At 38.7% G+C, this 27988-nt stretch overlaps 1 protein-coding gene across 1 annotated transcript in view; it reads left to right on the forward strand.

The window, feature by feature from the left end:
• Positions 1-27988, forward strand: part of USP31 (ubiquitin specific peptidase 31) — a 136108-nt gene that overhangs the window by 80372 nt on the left and 27748 nt on the right. Inside the window, 3 exon segments of the mRNA XM_043972172.1 lie at positions 464-558; positions 22339-22416; positions 24140-24269. Coding sequence (XP_043828107.1) covers positions 464-558; positions 22339-22416; positions 24140-24269 — 303 coding nt within the window.

The following is a 27988-nucleotide window of genomic DNA, read 5'->3' on the forward strand; positions in this document are numbered from 1 at the left end:
TAATGGAAAGCATATCATAATATTATAATAATTCTAAAATAATATGAGCTATTATTAATAAAGTTCAATTCTTGGAAATCTTGGTAGAAGTTTTATATCTTACCCTAACAGTCCTTAAGCATAAAAAACAAAACAAAAAACAACTTACTTATATTTTGATCTTCTAATCTTAAAAAAGAAAACAATACATAAATATCAATGAGCTTAAGATGATGTATAAACATCCTTTGCTTTATTTAAATGATGTTAATTAGATTTTAGTTCAACTTGTGTTCAGATCAACTTTTGTTTAAATAGGTGAAGATTTTCTAGTAAGTTGAATTGTCCTTAAAGTGCTTAAAAGGAATTCATTCCTTGACAAAGTGATCTTGTATCCATTCTGTAAATTTGATTATATTAAATTACTGCAGGGGTCCATTTGTGCTAGACATCCTACCTAACCCAGTTCTTATGTTCAAAATAGGTGTGCCCATTTAGTTTGCGTGTTGTCAGTGTTGTGGGAATAACATACTTGCTACCGCAAGAGGAGCAACCCCTGTGCCACCCAACTGTGGAAAGGTAAAATCACGTCTTTCCTGACCTCATGGGTGGAGTGTACTTTTTACATGTCTGTATACTTGGGATTAGAAGGATATCTGGCAGACATTCCTCATTAGTGGTAGGTTCTTTAGCTCCACAGCGAAACTGAAGTTTTTTTAGCTTATGCAGCACATTTTTGGAATGAGAATGAGAGTCATTTGACATTTCTCTATTAATTTATGCTTGTTTTTGTGCTTTATATTTTGGTAAGTAACAATAATAACAACTTATCTATGGATCATAGATTTAGAGCTTGAATTAGCTATGAGTTCATTTATTAGGTATTTTCTGTGTGTTTGGCACTGTGCTAAGTGCTGGGGACACAAAAAGAAGCAAAAGACAGACCCTGCCCTGATGGAGCGTAAAAGCATGCAAACAAATATGTACAAAGCAAGCTACATACAGGATAGAAAGACTACAGATATGTACACACACATACATACATATACATATGTGTCTGTATATTAAGTAATTGGGTGGAGGGGGGACTAGCACCTGGGGAGGTGCTCAGATAAAGTTTCATGTAGAAGGTGATGTTTAAACTTAACTTTGGAAGGAGCTAGGAAGTCTAAGAGGCAGAGATTAAGAATGAGTGAATTCTGTGCATGAGGGACAACATTTGCAAAGGGATGGCTGGAGATAAGAGGTGGGAAGACATGTTTTCTTGAGTCCAGTTAGGCCTCAAGAGGAATATAGAGTGGATGAAGGGGAATGGTGTGTAAAAAGTCTGAAAGAGGGGCAGCTGGGTGGTGCAGTGGATAGAGCACTGGCCCTGGAGTCAGGAGTACCTGAGTTCAAATCCGGCCTCAGACACTTAACACTTACTAGCTGTGTGACCCTGGGCAAGTCACTTAACCCCAATTGCCTCACTAAGAAAGAAAGAAAGAAAGAAAGAAAGAAAGAAAGAAAGAAAGAAAGAAAGAAAGAAAGAAAGAAAGAAGGAAGGAAGGAAGGAAGGAAGGAAGGAAGGAAGGAAGGAAGGAAGGAAGGAAGGAAGGAAGGAAGGAAGAAAGAAAGAAAGAAAGAAAGAAAGAAAGAAAGAAAGAAAGAAAGAAAGAAAGAAAGAAAGAAATCTGGAAGAGTAGTTAGATAGGAAGGAGTCAGATTGTGTAGGTCTCTGAATGCCAAATAAAGGAGGTTGTATTTATCCCAGAAGCAATCAGGGAGCCACTGTGACCTTTTGAGAAGGGAGGTTTTATAGTTAGATCTGTTCTTCCTATAGATATTTCTAAATATCACTCTGGCATCTGGGAAGGGACCTTGTAAGTCACCTATTTCAATCTCCTAATTTTAAGGATGAGGAAACTAAGATGATGAATGACTTGCTTAGGATCACAGAGGTAGTCAAATGGCAGAGCTAAAATTTGAACTAGATTCAGATCCAGCATTCTTTGCACTGAATCAGGATGCTTACTGTGATAATTTTATAAAAATTCCAGTCACTGACCTCTCTGTATACAAAATGCCCTTATGGCTAGATAAAGACATAGACAGTTTGAAGAAAAAAAACTCCTGACAGCCTAATGTTCTTGTTGATGTAACTGTTACTTGGCTTTTCTACACTTGGGTTCTGTGCTGGAATGAAAAAAAGAATAAATTAAAAATTACACCTTTTAAAAATACAGTTTGATGACATAAGTGTCTCTTGTTCTGCTACCCCTTAAAATAAAATTAATACTCTATTCTCAACTCACTTTTATACCTTAGGATCTGAAGTAAACACAAAAATAGGATGGAGGAATTTCTGGCAGTGTTTGTGCTATAGAATCAGAGAAGGGAAGGGACAAAATGAATTTAGTTCCTTGCATCTTTTTAAATAAAAAATTAAATTTTATTTTCAGATCTGAATTCTCTCCCTCCCACCTCCCTTACCCTCTTGAGAAAGCTAGAAAAACAAAACCTTTTTTTACAAACATGTAGAGCTAAAGGCAAAACAAATTACTGCATTGGCCATATCCTTCCAACCCCCAACCCCCCCCCCCCCGCCCCCGCCCCTGCCCGTGTCTCAATCTGTACTCTGTATTCTTCTGTACTATCAGGATATGAGGAGCATGTTTCATCTTGTAATCCCTGAAATTGTCACTGATTATTGTGTTGACCTGAGTTCCTAAATGTTTCAAAGTTGTTTGTCTTTACAATATTGCTATTATTGTATAAATTGTTCTGGTTCTGCCTATTTCACTCTGCATCAATTCATGTAAATCCCAGCTTTCTTCAAAAGTGTCCTCTTCATTTTTTTTAAGCACAGTGGCATTCCATCACATCCACATGCTATTTACTTTTCTAGTCATTCCTCAATTGATGGATGTCTCCTCCATTTCCAATTCTTTGCCCCTACGAAAAGAAATACTATAAATATTTTTGTACATATGAGTACTTTCTCATTCTTTAATCTCTTTTGGGTATAGACTTAGTGGTAATATCGCTGGGTCACAGGGTATGCATGGTAATAGCTTTTGAGGCATTGTTCCAAATTGCTTTCCAAAATGTCTGAATAGTTCCTTATAATCCTATGATAATAGTTCCATAGAAAATAGTGTTCCTAGAGGGGAAATATTGGAACATACCTCCTTTATCTCAGCAGAGGGGTGAGGAACTATTAGGGCAGAATATTATATTTGTTGTCAGAGATACTCACTGTGTTGGATACTTTTGTTAAACTTTTTTGTTACAAGTGAAGGTTAAGTTTGGAGGAAACTGGAGGGGGCATATTACTGAAATAGACTGATATAAAAACAAAGGGCATCAGTAAAACATTTAAAAAAATAAATAGAAAAGAAAGAAAAGAGTGTTACTGTAAGTACATGTATTCCTTGTTTTACATCTCCTTGTTTGACTTCTCTACTGCTTTTGTGATTGCTCACCTTCCCATCTTGGATACTTTTTCCTCTTTAGTTTTTGTGAAACTATTCTCTTCCGGGTCTCCTATTTTTCTGACAGTTCCTCTCTCAGTCTTCCTTCCTGGTTTCTCATCCACGTCATGTCCATCAACAACGGGTATCAACTCTTTTCTGTCTATATGACCTTACTTGGTGAGCCATCGATTTTTATAGGTTCAATTGTTTTTTCTTTATAGATGATTTCCTGACATATGTCTACATATATAGCTCTGTGTGTGTGTGTGTGTGTGTGTGTGTGTGTGTGTAATTTTTCAGTTGTGTTGTACTCTTTGTTACCCAATTTGGGGTTTTCTTGGCAAAGATACTGGAATGGTTTGCCATTTCCTTCTGCTCATTTTTATAGATGAGGAAACTGAGGCAAACAAGGTTAAGTGACTTGCCCAGGGTCACATAGGTAGTAAGTGTCTGAAGCTGGATTTGAACTTAGGAAGATGTCTTCCTGACTCCAGGCCTGATTCTCTATCTACTGCGCTACATGTATATCCACATCTACATCCATATCCCCATCTCCATCTCTACCTCTGTCCATAGATACACACATATATGTACATATACACATATACCTATACATAAATACTCTTTCATATAACCTTTCCTTCTTAGTTTCTCTTATTTCCTTTAAGAATCAGTTCAGGGGCAGCTAGGTGGTGCAGTGGATAGAGCACTGGCCCTGGAGTCAGGAGTACCTGAGTTCAAATCCGGCCTCAGACACTTAACACTTACTAGCTGTGTGACCCTGGGCAAGTCACTTAACCTCAATTACCTCACTTAAAAAAAAAAAGAATCAGTTCACATCTCACCTTCTGCAGGAGACCTTTCCTGATTCCTTTCACCTCTGATGGTTAATGTCTTTCCCTCTGAGATTACCTTCTATTTACACTGTGTATTTCAGGTTTGTACATAATTATTTACATGTTGTTTCCTTGTTAGATTATGAGATCCTTGATGGCAGGGACTGTTTTTGCCTTTTCTTTTTATCTCCATAGCTTAGCACAGTGCCTGGCATTTAGTAAGCATTTAATCCTTTTTTGACTGACTGGCTAAAGTGAATTTACTTAGTCTAACCTTTATTTTCCTGTGTGTTATTGGCAGGCAGGGAGGATTCTCCTATAAACTGGGTTTATGTAGATTAGTATAGTATGACAATAGTATTCCATTTGTTGGGAATGTTTTTTCTTTCTTTCCTTTTTTAATCTTAGATTCAAAGATTGTGTCATGCCCCTTCTACATACAAGTCACCATCCTGGGTGCTGTTGGGCATGCAAAGAAATATAAGACACAATACATGCCCTTCAGAAACTCCCAATTAAGATAGAGAGATTAGACTTTTGAAAAGGCAATTAATGATAAAAGGCAATAAATGAAAAATAAGTGATGAGTGGTACAGAGAATAATGTTAAGGGGAGGGAGAGATTCAAGTGGATTAGAGTTGTTTGGAAAGGATTTACACACATTTTAAGGGTCCTTCAGGATTGCACACACGGATATTTGTGGTTCTACTGACCCGGGCTACCAACCTGCAGGGCTGTATTCTCAGTTGGAAAGCACTTGAGAAATCTTCCTATCCAGCATCTACCTGAACAAGAATCTTCTTTACAAGATGCCTGACAAGTGACCTAATTGGTTTCTATTCTATGCCCTTTAGTGATAGGCATGCAGTCCACTTTTGGACAACTCAAGTGTTGGGAAGTTTTGCTCCTATTGAACTGAAATATTCTTTTTAACTTTTACCCATTGCTCTACTATCTGTTTTTGGGTCAAGCCCAACAAATATAATCCTTCTTCTATGTGATTATTATTATTAATAATAACAATGACAAAAACATAGCACACTTTAAGGTTTACAGAACACTTTAGTTATATTATTTCATTATTTGCAGATGGCTATCATGCCACCCAAGTCTTCTTCAGGCTAAATCTCCCTAATTCCTTCAACTGATTCATGTATGGCATAGTTTCCAATCATCTCACCATAATGATTATCCTTTTCTGGATACAATTAATATGAAGGATTTAAAGAATGGGAAGGCTTTATATGAACTGATGCAAAGTTAAAAAAACCCACACAACCCCAAATGGGAAAACAATATTCATATTAACTACAGCAATGTAAATGGAGAACAAAAAAATTGGGATAGAATACATTGTAATTATTATGGCCAAGTTTGGCCCCCAAAAAGAGATAAGGAAAATATATCTCCATATCTTTTTAGAAGATGTAGTGGACTGTGAATGTGGAATACTAGTACTGTCAGGCTTAGTCAACATATTGAATAAATACTTCTTAGAAAGCATTCCCCACCCACAATAGAGACACTAATGCATTGTTGGTGGAGTTGTGAGCTGTTCTACCCATTCTGGAGAACATTTGAAACTATGCCCATAGGCCACTAAAACTATGCATGTCCTTTGACCCAGCAATACTACACTAGGTCTGTATCCCAAAGAGATCAAAGAAAGGGGAAAAGGACCTGTATGTACAGAAATATTCAGAGCAGCTCTTTTTGTGGTAGCAAAGAATTGGAATTTGAGGAGATGCCCATTAACTGGAGAATGGCTGACCAAGTTGTGGTCTAATATTGTGATGAAATACTATTGTGCCATAAGAAATGACAAGCAGGATAGTTTCAGAAAAACCTTGGAAGTTTTATATGAGCTGATACAATGTGAAATGAGTAGAACCAGGAAAATATTGTATACAGTTACATCAATATTATAACAATGATCAACTGTGAAAGACTTAGCTACTTTGATCAATACAGTGGTACAAGACAGTTCCAAAGGACCCATGATGAAAAATGCTATACCCCCTCAGAGAACTGATGAACTTAGTGCAGATTGAAGAATACTTTTTAAACTTTCTTCACCTTTCTCGCTTTTGTTTTGCAACGTGGCTAATAGGGAAATATGTTTTGCATGACTTCACATGTGTAATTAATACTATATTGTTTGCCTTCTCAAGGGGTAGGAGAGGGGCAGGGGGAAGGGAGAGAATTTGTAACTCAAAATTTTGAAAAACTAATGCCAAAAACAAAGAAAGGGAGGAGAGAGAGAGAGAGAGAGAGAGAGAGAGAGAGAGAGAGAGAGAGAGAGAGAGAGAGAGAGAGAGAGAGAGAGAGAGAGAGAAGGAAAGAAAAAGGGGGGAAAAGGAAAGAGTTTATAGAGAATATTAGATGAGCTGGACTCAAAGAATGCTAAAGAACTGAGTAATGGAAGAAGGGAGAAGAATATTTAAGGAAAAACAAGATGAATAAACATGGAGCTACAGAGATTCAGAAGTCATATTCATCAACAGTGATCAGACCATAGTGGAACAGAGGGTTGGTCAGGCAGTAAGACTGGATGGATTCAATAGAAGCTGAGTAGTAAAGAACCTTGAATGTCTGACTGAAGGCTTTGGATGTGATTCTGGAGGTGATGGGGATCCACTGAAGGCATCTGGGTGTATTTTAAAATGAGAATAATGGTTTAGGATTGACTTGCATGTGAAGGATGGGTTAGAAGGGGTAAAAATTAGGCAGGGTGACCAATGAGGGGATGTGGCTTCCTGACTTGCAACCCAGCATCTTCTTTCCACTTAAACTCACAGATGAACACTTAGAACTAGGAAGGGATTTTGGAGATCACTTAACCTCACCTCCTCTTCTTGAGTTTACATTGGGGGGAAGCAAAGATCCAGAGACATTCCATCTTTCAGCTCTGTAAGTAACACTATCTGACTCTCTTCCTTTATGCTGGAAGGCTTATGTAATGTATCACTGTAAACACAGACCAACCTCATGGTCAGGTAAGAAGCACTGGATTGGAACCCATGAGCTAACACACTACAGTGCTTTTGTTTCTTGTGGATAAAGTTAGGACATCTGTGACCAACAAAGTTCATTTTGCCTCATCTTATGCAGCTAGTGTATTCATGCTGATGTATTTGTATGCTTGTTAGGTAGGTGATTATAAGAAAATTCCCAGGTGATTGGTAATGTCGGGCATTATTTTATCAGGAAATATTGCCAGCTGGTCATCTGTCTCTTAGTTGTAAATCTGGTTCTCTGCTACTCCTGTTTAAATATGTGGATTTGCCTCTCTTTTTAGGAGCAAAATTCTCTAGGTAGATCATAGTTCATGGGTGCAAGTTGGGACACAAGTGATGGTAGTTCATTTTGAAGGTTACTTGACTCTTTCAGCTTTCAGAGAAGCAATGGGAGCGGGGTGAGGAATGGTGGACTTGAAATCTTCCTCACCTATGTCTCTGTTTCAAGGCTTAGCTAGCTAAAAGCCCACTTTCTTCAGAAGGCCTTTCCTGGTCCCCCAGGTGCTAGAACCTTCCTCTCTGAGATTAGCTCTCATCATCTACTCTGTATGTAACTTGTTTTTTTTTTTTTTGGGGGGGGGGTGAGGCAATTGGGGTTAAGTGACTTGCCCAGGGTCACACAGCTAGTAAGTGTCAAGTGTCTGAGGCTGGATTTGAACTCAGGTCTTCCTGAATCCAGGGCCAGTACTCTATGCACTGCGCCACCTAGCTGCCCCGTAACTTGTTTTTTATATGTTGTCTCCCTAATTACAATGTGAACTACTTGAGGGCAGGGAATGTCTTTACTTTTTTTTTTTTTTAAATACCCAGTGCTTAGCTTAAAACAATGTGTGGCACAAAATAGTTCTGAATAAATCTTTTTTGATTGAATCAGGAGGGAACTGGCAGCTAGGGTTCAAATTTCAGTTCTGACACATTAGTTATATGATGTTGGGCAAATGACTGAACCTCTCTGATACCCCATTTCATTATCTGAAAGATGTAAGTAATGGTTGTACTAGTATCACAGAAGAATGGCTCTAGAACTGAATAGGACCTCAGCTTCTCCCATTTTACAGATGAGGAAACTGAGACCCAGGGAAAGTGAAATGACTTGCCCAAAGTCACATAGATAGTAAGAATGAGAAGCAGGATTTGAACCCAGGTACTCAGAGCCAATAGGGCAACTAGGTGGTGAAATGGATAGAGTGCTGGGCCTGTAGTCAAGAGGACTTGAGTTTAAATCTGGCCTCAGATACTTATTGGCTGTGTTACCCTGGGCAAGTCACTTAACCCAGTTTGCCTAAATTTCCTCATCTGTAAAATGAGCTGGAGAAGGAAATGGTAAACCATATCTTTTTCAAGAAAACCCAAAATGAGGTCAAGATGAGTCTGAACCAACTAATCAACAAACAAAACAAAACAAAAACCCCAAACCCAAGCAAACCTCCCTCTTTCTCTTGCATTCTTCTGCCTCTCTGAGTTCCTATATCCCACTGGATTATTTGGAGAAAAGCCCTTCGCAAATCTTAAAGTCCTGTTCCGAAGTGAGTAGCTTCCTGTTGGTTATTTTAATAGGTTAATTTTCACAGTGGGTGGAGGATAGACCAGAAACAGTCTTATCTGAAATCTTCTGGACTAGGCCAGGTAGGTTTCCAGGGTGATTAAATTGCATAGGAATCTAGACAATTTCTGCCCTGCCCTGCCAGGACTCCTGCCCTGGGGCTGTGCTAATCCTTATTAGGGAGAGTCCATTTTATCTACCTACCTTTTAAATTATGTGGCTGTGAATTTGTGGTGAAAGAAAAAGAACAGTAGACCTAACACTTTTGAAGGGGAGGGAATGGGATAAGGAAGATGTGGAGGTGAGACTTAATTTGGAGTCAAGACGACTGGAGTTCAAATCCAGCCTCAAACACTCACTAGCTGTGTGATATTGGGCAAGTCACTTAGCCTCTGTTTGCCCTGTTTCCTTAAATGTAAAATGGGGATAATAATAGCACCCATTTCTCAAGATTGTTGTGAGGAACAAATAGGACCTTTTTTTATACTGAGCTTAGCACAGTGCCTGGCACATGGTAGGCACTATATAAATGCTAGGTATCAGTATTATCTGGCCTTGAGAGGGGAGTAGGGTTTACCATAGTCAGGTAAAGAAGGTTGTGAAGGGAGAAGGGTGTGACTGAAGGCACAGAGTTGGGGTTACACATAATATATTTGAGGAACAATAAATTGGCCATTTTACTGTGAGTGGAAAGTTCATATAGATGGTGAGGCAGGGGGCAGGCAGGTCTTTAAATTCACAGCTGTGACACTTAGACTATTTTGCATTTTTTCCTTTTCACTCCTCTTCTTCTAGCTTCCTTTTTGTTCTCTCAGTTGGTGGGAAATAGATTTTCAAAAGTTCTCTCTCAATTGTTCTTTTTGTTATTTCACCACAAATTGATTGTCACATGATTTGAAAGGTAGGAGAAAGAACCTTATACTTCAGTTTTAATGTATTGTTTAAATTAGGCACAAAGTCCAAACTCTAGCTAATCACTTACCTTAGAAGAGTTAGGTTTGCAAGTTTAAATGTCAAAAGAATAGAGCTGAACATCTTTTAATTTGTTAAAAATCATGAAGACTAGGAGATATCTTTAATTTGGGAAACGAGGAAAAAGCAATTATTTTGTGGGCCGACTTTTGTCTGAGGTGAAGATTTTATACTTAATGTTGGCAGTAGCTGGTGTTTGAACACAGTTTGTTCACGAAAATGAAATGAACACATACAACATAGCTTTTGAGTTGGAAAAGGTCTCAGAGGTCATCTGGTCTAATCTCCTCATTTTAAGAGTGGGGAACCAGAACCAGAGAGCCCATCACACTGTGAACAACTAATTTAGCTAGGATTCCTCTTCCCTTTCTTTCTATCATATTCACTCTCTCTCCTTTTTTTTTTTTTTTTTTTTTTTTGTGGGGCAATGAGGGTTAAATGACTTGCCCAGGGCCACACAGCTAGTAAATGTCAAGTGTCTAAGGCTGGATTTGAAATCAGGTCCTCCTGAATCCAGGGCCAGTGCTTTTATCCACTGCGCCACCTAGCTGCCCCCTATCATACTCACTCTTGAATAGAATTGGCTTCTGATTACTCTGAAATATTTTTGAAAATCAATCTTGTGCTCTTGTAATCCAACCAAATTTACCTTTCTCCTATGTGTGTGTATATCTTTTTTCACAAAATGACTTTCTGGGGCTTTCCCCAACGACCACTTGTAGGAGTCTCTTTGTGTGTGTGTGTGTGTGTGTGTGTGTGTGTGTGTGTGTGTATGTGCGCCAAATAAATGAAGCAAATTCTGGCCCCAGCTGTAAGTGTTTGCTAGCCTGGTTATTTTCTAGATAATTTCCTATTTAGTTCCTTTTATCCCCATAGTCTTCAACAGATGGCTAAAGGGTTCCATGACACAAAAAAGAAGAGACTCTACTCTGAAATCTCCTCCAGAACTTTGTCTGTAATCCTCTGCTTACTTTTTTCTTTTTTTGTGAGGCAATTGGGGTTAAGTGACTTGCCCAGGGTCACACAGCTAGTAAGTGCTAAGTGTCCGAGGCCAGATTTGAAATCAGGTACTCCTGACTCCAGGGCCAGTGCTCTATCCACTGCGCCACCTAGCTGCCCCATCCTCTGCTTACTTTAAAATGGTACAGCCAAACTGTCAGAAGGAAACGGCATCTCCGACACAATTGCACTGCATTTCACATTTTGTTTTGTGGTGGTGTTGGTAGGGTTTTGATCAAATTCAGTGTACCTCCTAAGACAGGTTTGAAGTTCAATTTTTGGGGGCACTGCCATTTTAATATCACTTTAAAAATGATGGCCAATAGAAATCTTCCAGTGGATTTATCTTCTGTAATTTTAGACAGATCAGTCAAATTTGACATGTACACAATGAAACTTTTCATTCTAATGCCAGCTAAAATAGGACTTTTACAGATTCTTTTGGTTCAGAAATAGAAGGGGAAAATGGTAAAAGAAAGATAATTTAGGGAAGCTAACCAGAAGGGCAGACTACCAAGCAGCACCATAGGATTTGTGTATTGGCTCCTTGCCTAAAGAAATGTTAAGATGTTAGAGCTGAAAGGGAGGGAATAGAGATCATTTGATATAATTCCCTCATTTAGCAGATGAAGAAGCTAAGGCATAGACTGGTGACAGTCACACAGTGAAGTGATGGATTTCTGGCACATCCAGCCCTAGAACTTGGGTCTGCTGACTCCAGCCTTGTGTTTGTTCCCACAACTTCGCAGCTGCCTCCTTCCCCCCACCCACACTGTTAAAAATTTCCATGGATCTTTGTCAGAATGTCTGAAATTCCTCCAATTAGAGACTTATTTGGGTTAACAAGTATTTATTTTAAAAATTACAACAGCATTTAGGAGGGTTAAGGAGCTACTGAGTACTTATACCTTAGTGTGAAGTAGTCTAATTAGATTTGTTTTTTACTTAACAGCTGCACTAAGAGCTTAAGAGTTTTGGTTATGGTGAGGGAAAATTGCTGATTTTGGAGCTGGGAGCAGCACTTAGGTATTGGGGTAAGTCTATACTTGAGGGAAAATAGCTGATTTTGGAGTCTGAATTGGCTAGGTCTACCCTGTCCTGTTCTCTAGAGGAGCAGAGTTATTGCTTAGGGATAGCACCAGGAGGTAGGAGAGAAGTGAAGAAAGGAAAGTGTGAGATTATTGAAAATAAAGGTAACAGTTCACATTTCTTTGTACTATTTCCTTGACAGGATCATAGATTTAGAACTGGAAGGGACTTATGAGGCCATCTATTACAACATCATTTTACACATGATGAAATTGAGACCTAGAAAGGTTTAGTGACATGCCCAAGGTGATTATTGTAAGGCACAAAAGTGTTTTTATTTTATTTATTTATTTTTTTACTCTTTTTTGACTGGGCAATGGGGGTTAAGTGACTTGCCCAGGGTCACACAGCTAGTAAGTGTCAAGTGTCTGAGGCTGGATTTGAACTCAGGTACTCCTGAATCCAGGGTCGGTGCTTTATCCACTGTGCCACCTAGCTGCCCCCCACAAGTGTTTTTGATGATAATAAAAAATTTTTTTGGGGGGTGATATTGGCCCATATAGGGATATAGGAACACTTGGTTCACCTACATAATTTTGAATGATATTGAGATGACTTAGGGAATCCTGGATACTGCTCCCATACCTATTTCCAGTTTACTTGAAAGAATTAGCCAGCTATTAGCACTTAGTCCAGTGCCCTGCACAGTATAGGTGGTCGATAAATATCTGTTGAAGAAATGTTGTTGATTACTGAGTTCCTCAATAAGAAGCAGTGTTGCATAGTGGAAAGACCTCTGGATTTTGGAGGTGGTAAAGAGCTGTGTTCAAATCCCACCTTCTAGCTATGTGTAAATTCTCAAAGCCCCACTTTCCTCATGTACAAAAGAGACTTGATATGTCACTTGTGGTCCATTCCATAAGGGTCTCTGGGCTCCAGTGAGCCTAGATTTGATACTGGGGACCCTTAGTCTAAAAAAGAAAGGGGAGCAAGCTTTTGTCATACTCCCTGGCTCTTAAGACTTACTCAGCAGTTTTTTTTGTTTTTTTGCAGAGCAATGGTACAGATGTATTGTGGAATCTTTTAGCCCTCTGGGATTTAGGAGTACAGAAACACATCAGGAATTTCTCCCCAACCACTTCCTTATTGGGACTCTGGAATTCTTTAATTATCAAGGGGAGCCTTTAGACCATAAACCTGATTTGTAGACAGGCACTATTTATGTCTCTAGTTGTAAAAACAAAACCTGGCCCTAAAAGTCTTTAGCAGCAATACTCCAGGAGGTTACAAGATGAATATGTCACTCTGTCATGTGCTAAAACTTTCTATGTTTGGGTTGCTAAGATGGCATTTCAGAGATGATATCCTTTAATTTATTTTCTCCTTGGTACACTGTTATTTAAAGCTTGGGTACACTGCCACCAGTTGGTTGCTTGTGTCCTGGTAAAACAGCCTCCTGGCATGAATGGTTGAGGTTCTTCTGGTGATAGTTAAATGAATAACATACCATACCACTATCTTATACCCAATTTCTTAAAAAAAAAAAAAAAGTAAATTCCCAATAGCAAAAGATATCATTTTCTAATCATTAACTTCAGTGGATCTCTGAGTCAATTGGCTTGTATATTCCATCCATCTGTACAGATCTCAACCCACTCATGCCTCCTCATCCCACCATGTATTTTGTAGTGGTCCACAATATTTATCCAGCAGAAACTATATAATCATCTGAGGTTCTGTCTCTGTTTTGTGTGATTTACAGTTGTTATGCCTTGTTCCACCTCATAGCTGGAATTTTTCTCCCTGTGTTTGCACAAATCAGGTGTTTTCTGTTATTTAATTTTAGTTGGATGGTAACTGATATCCTTCTTGTACTTGGTCTTACCTTAATGCCTATCCATGAGTGGTCATGTTGCAATGCTTAATGCCCATGGACACCCTTCCTTGGTGCATCTTGGTATAGTTTTTTTTTTTTCCTAACTAACGACATATACTGTATGCTAAGGCTGTCCCCACAGTCCAGTTTCAGACATGGCAGTCTGTCTTGAACTTTTACTTTGTACTAGCTGTCCCTCATGTCTGGAATGCTCTCTCCTCATATAGACCTTTTGGAACCCACACTGCTCTTCAAGATTTAGTTTCTGTCACTTCCCACCAAGGGTCTTTCCTGATTTCTGCAATTGTTAAAGTCTCCTGGTCCCACTCCCCCCAAATTACTTTGGATTTTATTTATGGTTATATGTGTACTGGGTGATGCCCACCTCCATTGCTTTGTAAAGTGAAGGCTTCTTGATGGCAGAGCTGGTTACATTTTTGCCTTTGTATTTCCAGTGAGTGCCTAGTATGGTGCCTGGCACATCATGCAGATGCTTAACAAGTGCATACTGAATTGGATTAGATGGATTTCTTAGCAGTCTGTTGGTTGGTGAATGATCTAATACATTTGTAAGTCTAGGAATCTTGGGACCCCGGAATGCCTTCCCTAAATTAACAGTTTTGCTAAATTTGATGTTATTGTTGAGTCTAGGGGTGACTTCTTTGGGTGAACTATGACATTTAAGTAGTATTCCCCAGCCTGTTACCAGACTGAGATAATCTCCAGTTTACTATGTCTTTACTTTGTGTGTACAGTTTTCTTTGCATTTGGTCTCTCCCATGTTTTCTCCCCCATTAGAATGTAAGCTCCTTGAGGGCAGTCTGTTTTTGTCTTTCTTAGTATTTCACAGGGCCTGGCACAGACTAAGTGCTTAATAAATGCTTTCTGACTTGACTTGTTACTTCTTCCCATAAATATGCCACAAAGATACTGTTGAATGTGCTCTAAGTCTTCTTTATGTTATTTAAAAAAAAAATTTAACTTTTTTTAAACAATTTTAATTTAATTTTTTCGCAGGGCAATGAAGGTTAAGTGACCTGCTCAGGGTCACACAACTAGTAAGTGTTAAGTGTTTGAGGCCAAATTTGAACTCAGGTCCTCTTGAATCCAGGGCCAGTGCTCTATCCACTGGGCCACCTACCTGCCCCCTCCTTATGTTCTTTTAAGTAATGGAGAACAGGGATTTGGATTGTCTAGGTGTTTGGTACCCCTTACTGTCGCTATCTACTCAACAAATTTCCTTTTCTGGTTATATGTCCTTGATAATGTCTTTGATGTCACTTCTTACATGCAAGTCATTATTATTTAGTATGCTACAGACTATTTATACTCATCTTGGATCTTTCCATTGTCCTTTGGGTTACCCGCAAATGATAGTCTTATGAGTTCATAGTGTTCCATGATTCATACCTATTCAGCATGACTTCAAGAATATTAGTATGGAAAAGATAAGCTTTGGCTGCAGTGAACAGATTGGGAATGGAGTAGACTGCATTTTCTCAATATTATTTAGCCTGATCTTTTCTCATATTTAATTTGGGGTCCAGATAATTTTCCATCTCTAGCATCTGCTTTCTGCTATCTGTATAAGTTTATCTTTTCCCTCCTTACCCTTTCTCCTTTTTCCTCCAATATTTGATTGCAATAAGCTTTAGTGATAGAGAACTGGCCAGGACTTAGGAATACCTAGTTTTAAATCCTGTCTCTGAAATGCTGACTGCATCACCATGGTCAAGTCACTTAACCTCTCAGTGCTCTAAATCAGTGGTCTCTAATGTAGGGACTGGGGCTTTACCCTAAGAGATGTATGATCAACCTGTATGTGTATATGTATGGATGAAGAACTCAATGGGCTGCCAGTCCATTTGCATGCTATTATCCCCTTGCTTTTCCTCTGTGGATGGCATGCTTATCTCTTTTTAGTGATCTTATTCAGAAGACCCTTTAGCATTCTGGGACTGTATGCAATCAGCATAATGTCATTTCAAAACAGAAGCATCTACAGTACTGCTCCATTGATAAAGGCAAGCCCTCTTCTTTTTGAACATTGTGCAGGACAGCTTCTGTTGGACTGTGAAACACCAAGTGTTTTATTTCAGCATCTACTCTATGTGGGCACTATACTAGGTGAGCGTAGATCCCAGCTTGAAGCTTCTTTTCATGTTGCTAGTGGATCACTGAACACAGTTACCTTTAGGTTGCCATTTATCATGGAATCCTGATTTTTTTTTTCAATCTTAATAGTATTTTTTCCAGTTACATGTAAAGATAGTTTACAATATTTATTTTGATAAGATTTTGAGTTCCAAATTTTTCTTCCTCCTTCCCTTCCTACCCTTCTCCCGAAGACAGAAAGCAATCTGATATATGTTATATATGCACAATCACATTAAACATGTTTCTGCATTAGTCATGTGAAAAAAGAATCAGAACAAAACGGAAAAACCTCAAAAAAGAAAAAAAATCAAAAAGAAGTAGAAACAGTATCGTTCAATCTGTATTCAAATTCCACAGTTTTTTTTTCTTGATGTGGAGAGCATTTTCCATTATGAGTTCTATGGAATTAATTGTCTTGGATCACTGTATTGCTGAGAAGAGCCAGTCTATCACAGTTGATTATCACACAACGTTGCTGTTACTGTGTACAATGTTCTCCTGGTTCTTCTCACTTCACTCAGCCTCAATCCACTTGTCTTTCCAGGTTTTTCTGAAATTTGCCAGCTTGTAATTTCTTATAGCACAATAGTAATGGAATCCTGATCTTAACCTATGTGTGGCAGAAGTCACGTTCGAGGCAGAACTTTTTAGGCTTCCTTTCCCTGTACAGCATTGCTCGATTTTAATGACCAAGTAGACATGGTAGAATCTTATATCCCATACAGCTTTCTAGTCACTTGTATAAACCATGAAGATGTAGTCATCTGTGAACTGCTGTCTGATCCTTTCTCATTTTCCACAAGCATATTCTCCAATGCAAGCAAAACTATTATCATTTAGATTTTTTATAGATGCGGTCCTAAAAATATTAGTCAATGGTTGCTCGTAAATTCTGTGTCTTTTTTGGTAGGGGTAAGAGTATCATTCATAATCATGTCTATCCTTTTGAAATTTTCTCCTTTTCAAGAAACCTTGAAAATTGATCTGAATATTTTAAAAATCATCTCAGCAGAATATAAATTTCTCAAAGATAGTCCCAGTTTTTGTTTATTTGTTTGTTTGTTTTGGTCTTGTATCCTGAGCATCTAGCAAGGTAAAATGAACACATATCCCATGAATTATGTTTTTGGTTGTCTTTGGACCTGTGATCAAAAAGAATTTCTTCGGCATCATTATTCATCTCTTTTAGGAGAATCTTTGAGTTCTCTCTCTATTTGGTTATGACTATTTAGTCTTCTGGTTTTATTTAATTTATATCTCTTTGGATATGATGTAGTTCTTCTAGGCATAAGAACAGCTAGGGAGAATCCCCCGAGCTGAGAGATAGAGTGTCTTGTTCATGGAAAAGCTAGGAAGTCAGTGTCATTGGATTGAAGAGTATGTTACTATGATGTAAGAAGACTGGAAAGGTAGGAGGGGATTATGTTATAAAAGGCTTTGAAGGCCAAAGAGAGCATTCTGGAGCTTTAGGAAAGTCACTTTACTGACTGAACAGAGAATAGATTGGAGTTGGGAGAGACCTGAGGTAGACAGAATCACCAGCAGGGTTCTCCTACAGCCCAGCTGTGCGGTGATGAAGGCCTGCACCAGAGTGGTAGCAATGTCAGAGGAGAGAAGGGGGCATATAGGAGAGATGAGAGGATTTAGCAACAGATTAGATATGGGGAGTGAGATAGAATCAATTTTTGTAGATAGCCCCCAAATCCTAGAACCTTCCACTTCCTCGCCACACTTTTATTTTATCATGTTGCTCCTTTCATGGTAGAAGCTATTTTGTATTTTTATCTGTGTAATATGTCACCATGGTCAAAAAAGTTCATCACAATAATCAAGCCTTCTGGTGATGAGCTAAGGTTGATTTTGGATAGCAAACACTTTCTGTCACTGGTAAAGCCTTTAGGAAATCAGAGTTACTTCCTGACCATGATGAGGTATAAGTACTTTTGTGGAGGAGTAATCAGTATGGCTATAGCAATATATAATTAGAGAAAAATTTAAAGAAATAAAAGCACTTTGGAGAGGTATGTCCCTCACACACTGATCTTCAACACTACTCACTTTATGAAGTATTTATGTCTGGAAGGGTGCTTAGAGAACATCTAGTCCAACTCCCTCCCCACCTCACATTTTATAGTTGAAGAAACTGAGGCCCAGAAAGATGAAAAGATATGTAATCTAACTCAGATTTTGCTGCCCAGTTGAGCAAAACATTAATTTCAAACTTCTGCCAGAGCCTTCCCGGCCTACTAACTGTGGCTCTTGTACTTTGAAGGTACTTGCAGTCAAAAATCTTTTATTTATCTCATGCTTTTAGTCTCTTTGTAGCAGCTGAGACCCTTAATGGCTTGCAGTGACAGCATCTGGCAATGTATGCAGTATTCTCTACCCATAGTCCTCCACCCCTCTACTTAGAGGTGGAAGAGATGTCTCATACTTTGGTCTCTAGGACCACGGCTAGTTATTAAAATTATTTGGTGTTTAGCTTTCTTTAAGTGTTCTTTGAATTTACGTCATGTTTGTTGCTCTGTGTATTACTCTTTTTGTTCTTATTTTGGTGTTCATTGAAGTTTCTTCTGTTTGATGCACAAGTGAAATAAATGCATCAGTTTCTTCTGTTTTCTCATCGAATTTAGGTTTTAAAAACAAAACCAAGCGCTTCTCATAGTCTTTACATAGCATTCTAAAGTGATTTCTCCAAATACTCTGTGAAATTAAATAGCCTTTCTCTGTAAAATGAGATATGGAGTACTCTCTGCTTTCCAGAATATATTATTTTTCTTCACTAAATCTAAGGAAAACAGATGACTGCAGAAACTATTGTACTTCTGAGCTGTAGATAAGGAATAGATAAGTTTTTATAACATACTGGTAGCATTTACCTATTATAACATTGAGATTTTTTTTTTAAACCTGGAAAATGTACAGATTGGTGAGTTAGATCTATTTATCAGGAGCTTGATATGTGTTTGTTACAATTTTCATATTATAGGCACACTGGCCTTCAGGCACTCCTAATCAGAGGATATGGTGAATAAAGTTAGGAAGTTAGGAGGAGGTAGGTAGAGACCTATAGGCAGAAGAAAGGAGGTGAGAAAAACACACAAAAGAGAGAAATGATACTTTTAAATTGTTTTAAATTTTTTTTTTTGAGTTTCTTCAAGATGAAAATGTGAAATATTTTTTCTTTAATTTCCTGGAATTCCTTCTTCCCTTCCCTCCCCTCCCCTCCCCTCCCCTCCCCATCCCTTTCTTTCTTTCTTTCTTTCTTTCTTTCTTTCTTTCTTTCTTTCTTTCTTTCTTTCTTTCTTTCTTTCTTTCTTTCTTTCTTTCTTTCTTTCTTTCTTTCTTTCTTGTGTTACAAAGGAGATTACATTAAAGGATACTGTTATCTAAAAGGTGTGTCATGTCATATAATTGTACAGATTGGGGATTTAGGAGCTTGGGGTCTATTCCTGGCACCAGTCCCTGATCTCTTGCTATCTGTGTGATCTTGCTGTGTGTCACTTAAACTTTCCAGGTCTCAATTTTTTGCATCTTTAAAATGAAGGCATCACATTATCTTAACGGTTCTTTTAGACTGAACATTTTGTGCTTTATATAGCACTTCCAGGTTTGCATTTGATTTTTCCTTTAGTTCTGTGAGCATGTGGATATAATGTGGGCATTATATCCATTTTGGAGATGAGGAAACTGAGGTTCAAGGTTTAAGGGATTTGTGCATAATTGTTTAGCTAGTAATTGTCTGGGGCAGGATTCAAACCTAGACCTATGGTGATTTTGGGGTGGGGTGGGGCAATGAGGGTTAAGTGACTTGCCCAAGGTCACACAGCTAATAAATGTCAAATGTATGAGGTCATATTTGAACTCAGGTCCTCCTGAATTCAGGGCCAGTACTTTATCTACTGTGCCACCCAGCTGCCCCTGGTGATTTTCAATATCGTATTCTTTTCACTATACCAGTACTTTCTAGGCTCATAGGTAATAGCCAGTTCTATTCATAGCTATAAATTAGTATTTACAATTTTTTTCACTAATTTTATGGATTAATTTTTACCAATTATAAGTCATATCCTTATGCAATAGCTGTGTGGCCCTGTGCATGCCTTTAAATCTCCCTGGATCCCAGTTTCCTGAACATAGGGTACAGCTTATGCAAAGATATGGGGGGGTGGGACAATGCAGTGTTATATATGAGAAGCAGTCCTGAGCACTTCCTGAATCTTCCAAATTGACTATAGCTTGTTTCCAGTGATGTGTTTTTCTTACTGTGGGTCTTTAGGGAGACATTGTGACCTGACTGCCCAGAATCAATTGTACCAGATACCTCATTTCTTGACATTTACTGCCCTGCTCATTTGTTTGGGGTTAATGCCTATGGCCTCCTTGCAAACTGCTCTTAAATTCCTCTCTACAATCTAACATTACACCCCCTGCCCTGGTCCCCACCTAGTTATTTCAAAGGATTTGCAAATTCATAAATGAACAGATATAACTCCTATAGAACACATAAATAACATGCCTCTCATATGTATGTTTGTTGTTGTTCAGTCGTTTTCAGTCTTGTTCAACTCTTTGTGACCCTGTTTGGGGTTTTCTTGGCAAAGATACTGGAATAGTTTTGCTATTCTCTTCTCCAGCTTATTTAATAGATGAGGAAATTGAGGCAAACAGGGTTGAGTGACTTGCTCAGGGTCACACAGCTATTAATCATCTGAGGTTGGATTTGAATTCAGGTCTTCCTGACTTTAGGCCCAGTGCTCTCTCCACTGCACTGTAGCTGCTGTATTTATGTTCATGTTTTTCAAATGTATGTTGATGCTGTGGTGATATGAACAACTGGGAACTCATCTTCCTGTGTTCAAATCTGGCCTCAGACACTTAGTAGCTGTGTGATCCTGGGCAAGTCACTTTAACCTTGTTTGCCTCATTTTCTTCATCTGTAAAATGAGCTGGAGAAGGAAATGGCAAGCCACTCCAGTATCTTTGCTAAGAAAACCTCAAATGGGGTGATGGAGAGTTGGAGATGACAGAAAAACATCTGAACCATAAAGCTGTTGTGATTAATAAAATGCAAATTCCTTTAAAATATTATTGAATTCATAGTAGCTTCTTGTCACGTATTTCCTCAAATAATGGATGCTGAAAGAGGCAGGTTGTTACGATGGAACAAGTCCTAAGGCTGCCTGTGTGACCTTGGGCAAATCACTTTAACCTCCATGCCTCAGTTTCCTTATCTATAAATAAGGGTTAGACTTTGAGGTGCCTTCTTAATATCCCATTATAGTATAGTTACTATCATGTGGGGATCCAAGAAATGCTTTAATTTTTTAAAAGGCTTTTATACTTAAAAATACATCATGGCCTTTATATCTTCTCTATTGCCCCACCTGCAATTATCTCAACAGCCTGTTTCCTGTGACAGTCTCAGCTGGAACTTGATCTTGGCAGCTGTTAATATGAAAGTGTAAACGTAATAGGGAAGCTGCTGTCCTCACAGCATTCTGGAGATGTAGCTGCTGACACTCATCCCAGCCTATTTTCAGGAGTACGTTAGCTATGATGTTCTCAGGGCAACTTGAGGACATTAAGTAAGTTAGGGTTAACTGTTAGCTCCACACACCTGGGAGAGTTCAAGGCTCCCTTTCCTCCCTTGTACTGTTGGAGAAGCAGAGATCTAGCTACAAACTCATCTCAATTCATCAAGTATTTGTTAAGTGCCTACTGCGTGTTAAACACAGTGTCAGGGTTATGAAAATGAAACTCTCTCTGCCCTTATGGAGTTTATATTCTACTGCAGTAGAGCACAGCATGTATGCAGTTAAGTAAATGCAAGCTATATACAAAGTAAATATAAATTTAATCTGAGGGACAAGGGAAGAGGAAATAGAAAGGAGGAAGAGGGGAAGAGTGAAGATGCCATTAGCTATTTGCCTTTGCAGCCAATGGGGAATCAGTTCACTACTGTGCTTACCGCTCTGGTTCCTGATGCTCCATGTGCCTATAGATGACATCTGTTCTCACTAGAATCCCTGCTCTCTTTCTTCCTTCCTCTCAGGGTCCCCAAACTTTATGTGGCTATAAGGTCTCTTATTATCTCTTCCTTCTCTTCAAAAAAGGGACCATATCAGGAAGACAGGTTGGAAAGGTCTCTGCTAGGAAGACTGATTGTGAGAAGTTTTAGATGTCAATCATCCTTTCATTTGATCTCAGAGGCAGGGGAGAGATGTGGTCAGATAGGTGCTTTGGGCCAATGGTCCCTTCATAGTGCTAGGAAAATCCAGTTCTGTTCTGACTAGGGAATCATCAAATTTCTGCTGATTTGGGGCATCCGGCTGTGTAGAGTTTAAATTTGTATAATAACTTTTGACCTCTGTCTATTGGATTATGACTTTAGATGTTAGTTATTTTTATATTTTATTTATTTATTTTTAATCACATTTGATAGAATAATACAATGTCTTTTTTCCTCCCATAGGGCATTAAAATCATGTGGACAAGGTGGTACTGCTCATGTAAAGTTAGTAGTGGAATGGGACAAAGAGACAAAAGATTAGTGAGTATTGTTTTACTTGGCAATTGCGACATCATTGTTTTAGTTTTCCTCCTTTTTCAACTCTGACCCTTGAAAGATTTGCTGGGGATAGGCAGAGGAAGACATCCTTTCCCCTTGTTGTTCAGTTGTTTTTGGTTGTGTCCAACTTTCCATGACCCTATTTGGGGTTTTCTTGGCAAAGATACTAGAGTGGTTTGTCATACAGATAAGGAACTGAGGCAAACAGGGTTATATGACTTGCCCAGGGTCACACAGCTAGTAAGTGTCTGAGGTCCTATTTGAACTCTGGAAGAGGAGTCTTCCTGAATCCAGGTCTGGCGCTCTGTGCACTATGGCGCCACCTAGCGGCCACCTCCTTTCCCCTCCCCTGATGTAAATACCTTGAGAGTCTTGCATTCTATTTGACTCATCTTCCCAACCACTCTAGACTTAGCTTCAGTTTTCCAGTCTCTTATAACCTACTTCATTTGTTTCAGTGATAATGGAGTAAAGGCCATAAATTCAATTTCTGTTTGTTGATTAGCTTTATTGTATTCTCCTTTATTCCTTTCTATTGCCCCATCACCTAGTTTTTTTCAAGTGGAATGTTCAATTGGTGGCGAAAGTACAAGAAGTTTAGTATTAATTGCTTCAGTTCATTTCCACTACTCTAAAAAAAAAAATCCAAATGCATTTTTTTTTTTTTAGTGAGGCAATTGGGGTTAAGTGACTTGCCCAGGGTCACACAGTTAGTAAGTGTTAAGTGTCTGAGGTCGGATTTGAACTCAGGTACTCCTGACTCTATCCACTGCGCCCATGCTCTATCCACTGCGCCACCTAGCTGCCCCCAAATGCATTTTTTTGCTGAAAAAGAGTGAGATTTGGAATCAGGGAGACCTTAATTTGAATGTCACTTCTGACCCTACTTGTATGATCATGGACAAGTCATTTGACTCTAAGCCTCAATTTTCTCAACTGCAAAATGGACACAATAATGACCTTAGTACTTAACCTTACAAGGTTATTGTGAGCTCAGATGAAATGACGCATGTGAAGTGCTTTGTAAACTTTAAAGCTCTAATATAATCATAATACTATTACTAAGCATAGTACTTTTTCAAATTTATTTTTTGCTATTGTTTCATGAGTTGCCATGGCCAAAGAATTCATTTCCCAATAGCCAACCTCCTGGTGATATTCCTTTCTTTACTAAGATGGATGGGTCTTGGAAAACAGACTTGACACCTTCCCACATGGTAGAACCTACTAGAAACCATGGTCTATTGGCATAGCCTTTGAGAAATCATAGTCAGTCACCTCTATGCCACAATGAGACATTTATGTGGAAGGTGGGAAGGTCATTTGGCAAGAGCTAATATTTGGAAAGGTCTGAATATTTGCTCTTCTAGTATCCTTATGATAACAGGAGAAAAGAAAGAAGGCCTCTAGCATTTTGGGTGGAACCCCTGTGGCAAATTTGTAGAAGGACACGAACAGGAGCTGCCTAGAACTAGCAGATATGAATGGGTTGCAGTCTACATTGTTGGAGGAAATATCTTGCTTTGAGGTGCAGTTTAGTACCCTTCAAAATCATATTTAGTTTGTTCCTAGTAATTTTATGTCTCAGTCTTTTGGTTATGAACTCATTAACCGCCACATGAACATAAGCTATCAGAAAGTGCTACAGCTGCCCCTATCTTAGTTTGTCTTGGTCTTTGGTAACTCCCTTCTTTCCTATTTGCAGCTTGTTTTTAAATACAGAAGATGAATATGTTCCTGATGCAGAAAGTGTCCGTCTGCAGAAGGAACATCATCACCAGCCTCAGACTTGCACTTTATCACAGTGTTTCCAACTGTACACCAAAGAGGAACAGGTGAGTGAAGGTAGAATTGGTAATATGGCAACTTAAGGAAGTGGAAAACTGGTAATTGGAAAACAGGCCTAATGATTCCCACTGTTTTAGTTGTTTTTTTTCCCCCAAGCATATCTATAGTTTGTGGAATGGTTTAATGTCTTTTTAGAAGATACTTGATATCTGATATTAATTCTGTCCAGTTAACTCTTCTTGATCTTAGACAAATCATTTCATTCTTAGCACAGTGACTGGAGCATAGTAAATGCTCAGTGAATGCTTCTTGACTGTTGTTTGATACTACTCTGGGCCATAGTTTCCCTGTCTGGAAAACAACAGAAATGGTGGTGGTAGTGGGGAAGTTAGATTAAATATCTAAGGTTCCTTCAAGTTCTAAATCCTAAGATCCTATGTTCCTTTTAAGACTTCAATTACTAGGTTATTAATACCAATATCAGTAAAACGTTGATTACTCAGATGGTTTAGAGCAGGGGCTCTTAACCTTTTTTGTTTTATAGACTTCTTTGGGAATCTGGTTAAAATCCTTCTCAAAATAACTTTCTAAAAACATCCTAATTGAAGGATATCTTAAATTTCAGTTAGAAGTTAGTAATAACAATGTAATTTTTTTCCCCATTCAAGTTCACAGATCTCCTGAAATCACAGACTATATAGGCAAAGAAACTCTGGTTGAGAGAATGAGGAATGCATGTTGGCTAATTTAATTTTGTGGCAAATTAAGAATAACATTGAAATCTCTATTTTGTTTCAATTTATGGTGTTGAAAAGCTTTCTAAAATACATTAGTTCATTTATTGGCTCCATTCCTTCCTTATATTTCTATAATCCTTTTCTTTTGTCTACCAAGTCGACAAGTGTTTATTTGAGCTTCTACTCTGTGCCAGGTTCTGTGCAAAGAGCTGGACCATTTTTAACCTTTAAGACTTTAATAATCCCATATATTGTATAGCATTTGGAATTTGTTCCATATGCATTGGGTATTGTAAATGAAGCTGTGCCTGCCACTAAAATCTTACTCCTTTGCGTGGTGTGCGCAGAATTTCCAATTCCATACGGATGGAATAGAAGCTTTGGTAGATGAATGAAACCTTGTCTAGGTGCAGGTTGGTGCCCTTCCAACTCTGAAGTTCTGTGATTAGGTTTGTTTTTCCTCTTTTCATTTTGAGTAGTGGAAGAAAACATTGGATTTGGAGTCAGAAGAAGTGACTTTGCCACTTATTAGCTGGATGACTTTGGGCAACTCTCTAACTTTGTGCCTCAGTCTCCTTATTTGTAAAACAAGGTAGCAGGAGGAGGTTAGAGTTCTTCTACTGCCCTTGTCACAGGTTTCCTTTTGAGGGAAGTACATTGAAAGCCCTTAAAGGTATAAAATGAGATACTATATTATCTCCAGATGCTTTCAGGATGATGTGACTATGCTGAATCTCACCCTGTAACTTCTGTGTGGGCTTGTTTTCTCCTCAGCTGCTTTTTGCTGTTTTATAAATCATCAGGGATCCCAGGCCTCTAATGTTCTGTAATGTTTTACAAATGAGTATGTGCTCTCAACGACTGTTGCTGTTAGGTCTTTCTGTTTGGACAAGAGGAATCAGCTGTTTGCTGACTGAACCAATCTTTTGGCCTTGTTATTGAAGTGATTTGTGCATTGTTCTAATGCAAATAGTGACAGGTAAAAAGTTTAGACATGTACTCTTTTTTCTTAGTCTTCAGATTTGAGGGCTTCTTTAAATGTGTCATGCTGGAATGGCTGTAATTGCATGGAGTATCTTATTTTCATCCAATTTGATGACTTTTTTTCTCATGGGATATTTACTTTGGCTTTTGCTCCAACCACTTGATGTTTCAGCTGCACACAGATGGCTGCCTCTGAAATGACTGTTATATCGGTAATCAGTTGTTTCCTGTCTGATAAGTTATGCCCAACGGAATTTCTAAAAAATGATATCCTTTGGTGCACTCCATGTCCGCTGCCTCCTGACTCCTCAAAGTATTTATGGTGTTCAAGTCTGGCTTCTTTCTCTTCTTAATACCAAACCACATTTTTTTTCCTTGAGAGGCAATGGGGGTTAAGTGACTTGCCCAGGGTCACACAGCTAGTAAGTGTTAAATGTCTGAAGCTGGCTTTGAACTTGGGTCCTCCTGACTCCAGGGCCAGTGCTTTATCCACTGCGCCACCTAGCTGCTCCCTCAAACCACATTTTCTAACAGCTGTCATTGCTTTCTCCTTTGCCCATTCAACAAAGTTAAGGATATGTTGACCTCGTTTGGAGGATCTCATCGAGTTCACTATAGAACTTTTCTTTTTCTTTATATTTTGTGTTGGATTTTGGTACCTGAGCTACAGTTCTCCTTGTGGTGTTGTCTCTTTAGGCTCGCTGTTCATGATCGTGGAAAAGTGAGGTGACAAATGGTCATCTTTCAGTATAGTGGAAGGAGCATTGTATTTAGGGTCAAAGGATATAAGCTTGAATCAGAGGCAGTGCCACCTAGTGGGTAACATGCTAGATATCCCACCTCTGACACTTAGTAGCTATGTGAATATGGATGTATGGTCTTATGCATCCCAGCTCTGCTGTTTGCTACCTGTGTGACCATGGCAACTCATTTAGCTGCTCTTACCCTCAGTTTCCTCAGGTCTTCTAACAGTTTGTAAAAGGAGGGACAATCTATAAAGTTCCATTCATTTTAAAATCCTGTAACACTATCTATGCTCTTGGTTATACCTGCCCAAGGTATAAGTCTAAACTTTGGTCATTATGTATCAAATCAAAGCCAGCATGCTGTGAAGGAGAGTCTTGGAGGCAGGTGAAATCTGGCTCTGCTATTTATTACCCATGGGACCCTGGAAAAATCACTTAACCTTTCTGAGTCTTGGTTTCCACATACTTAGAATGCCATTATACCGTGGCATGCCATGATAATACTATCTGTAAAACCTAATTCACGTGGTTGTTATGAGGAAAGTACATGATATCCCTAAAGGTATTACATGAATATAGCAATCAAGTCCAATTTGGTGTGAACATTAGTGTCTTTCTTACCTCAACAAGCCATCAAACCCTTGTAATTTATTCATCCCGAGGCAGGGCTGCTTTGACTGGAAGCCAATTTCTAGTATGGTATTAAATTATTTTTCAAATGGGCCACCTATAGCTGAGCTCAGCAGCAGGTATTTTCTGGAATGGTGTTTGGATTCATTGACTTAAGAGTTGGAAGAAACCTTGGAGGCCATCTAGGCCAACCCTCTCATTTTACAGTTGAGGAAACTGAGGCTTAGAAAAATTTGAGTGACTTGCCCAAGGTAACAGGTAGTTAGTATCAAAGCCAGCATTGTTTCCATTCTATACCATTTCCCATTCAATTCCTGTGACTCCATAGATAAGAACTCCCTTCCCTGGTTAATACTATTCCAGGTGTGGTGTCCTTCTATTAGAACGTCAACTTTTTGAGGTAGGGGCTGTCTTGTCTCTCTTTTGTATTTGTATCCCCTGTGCTTAGCATATTGTGCCACATATAATAGGTGCTTAATAAATCGTTGTTGGTTGATTGATCGGCCTTATTCTGGCTCTAGGATCTGCCTTTTAATGCCATTAGAAGCTAATCGTCTTGTTTCCCTGGTTTATCTTTTTTCTCTAAAGCAAGAGTCTAGTCTTTGAACATATTTCAGGGGGCTCATGTACTTGGACTGGAAACACATCTTTATTTTCTCTAACTTTTAG

The sequence above is a fragment of the Dromiciops gliroides genome, chromosome 1, assembly GCF_019393635.1.
Source record: "Dromiciops gliroides isolate mDroGli1 chromosome 1, mDroGli1.pri, whole genome shotgun sequence".
NCBI lineage: Eukaryota > Metazoa > Chordata > Mammalia > Microbiotheria > Microbiotheriidae > Dromiciops > Dromiciops gliroides.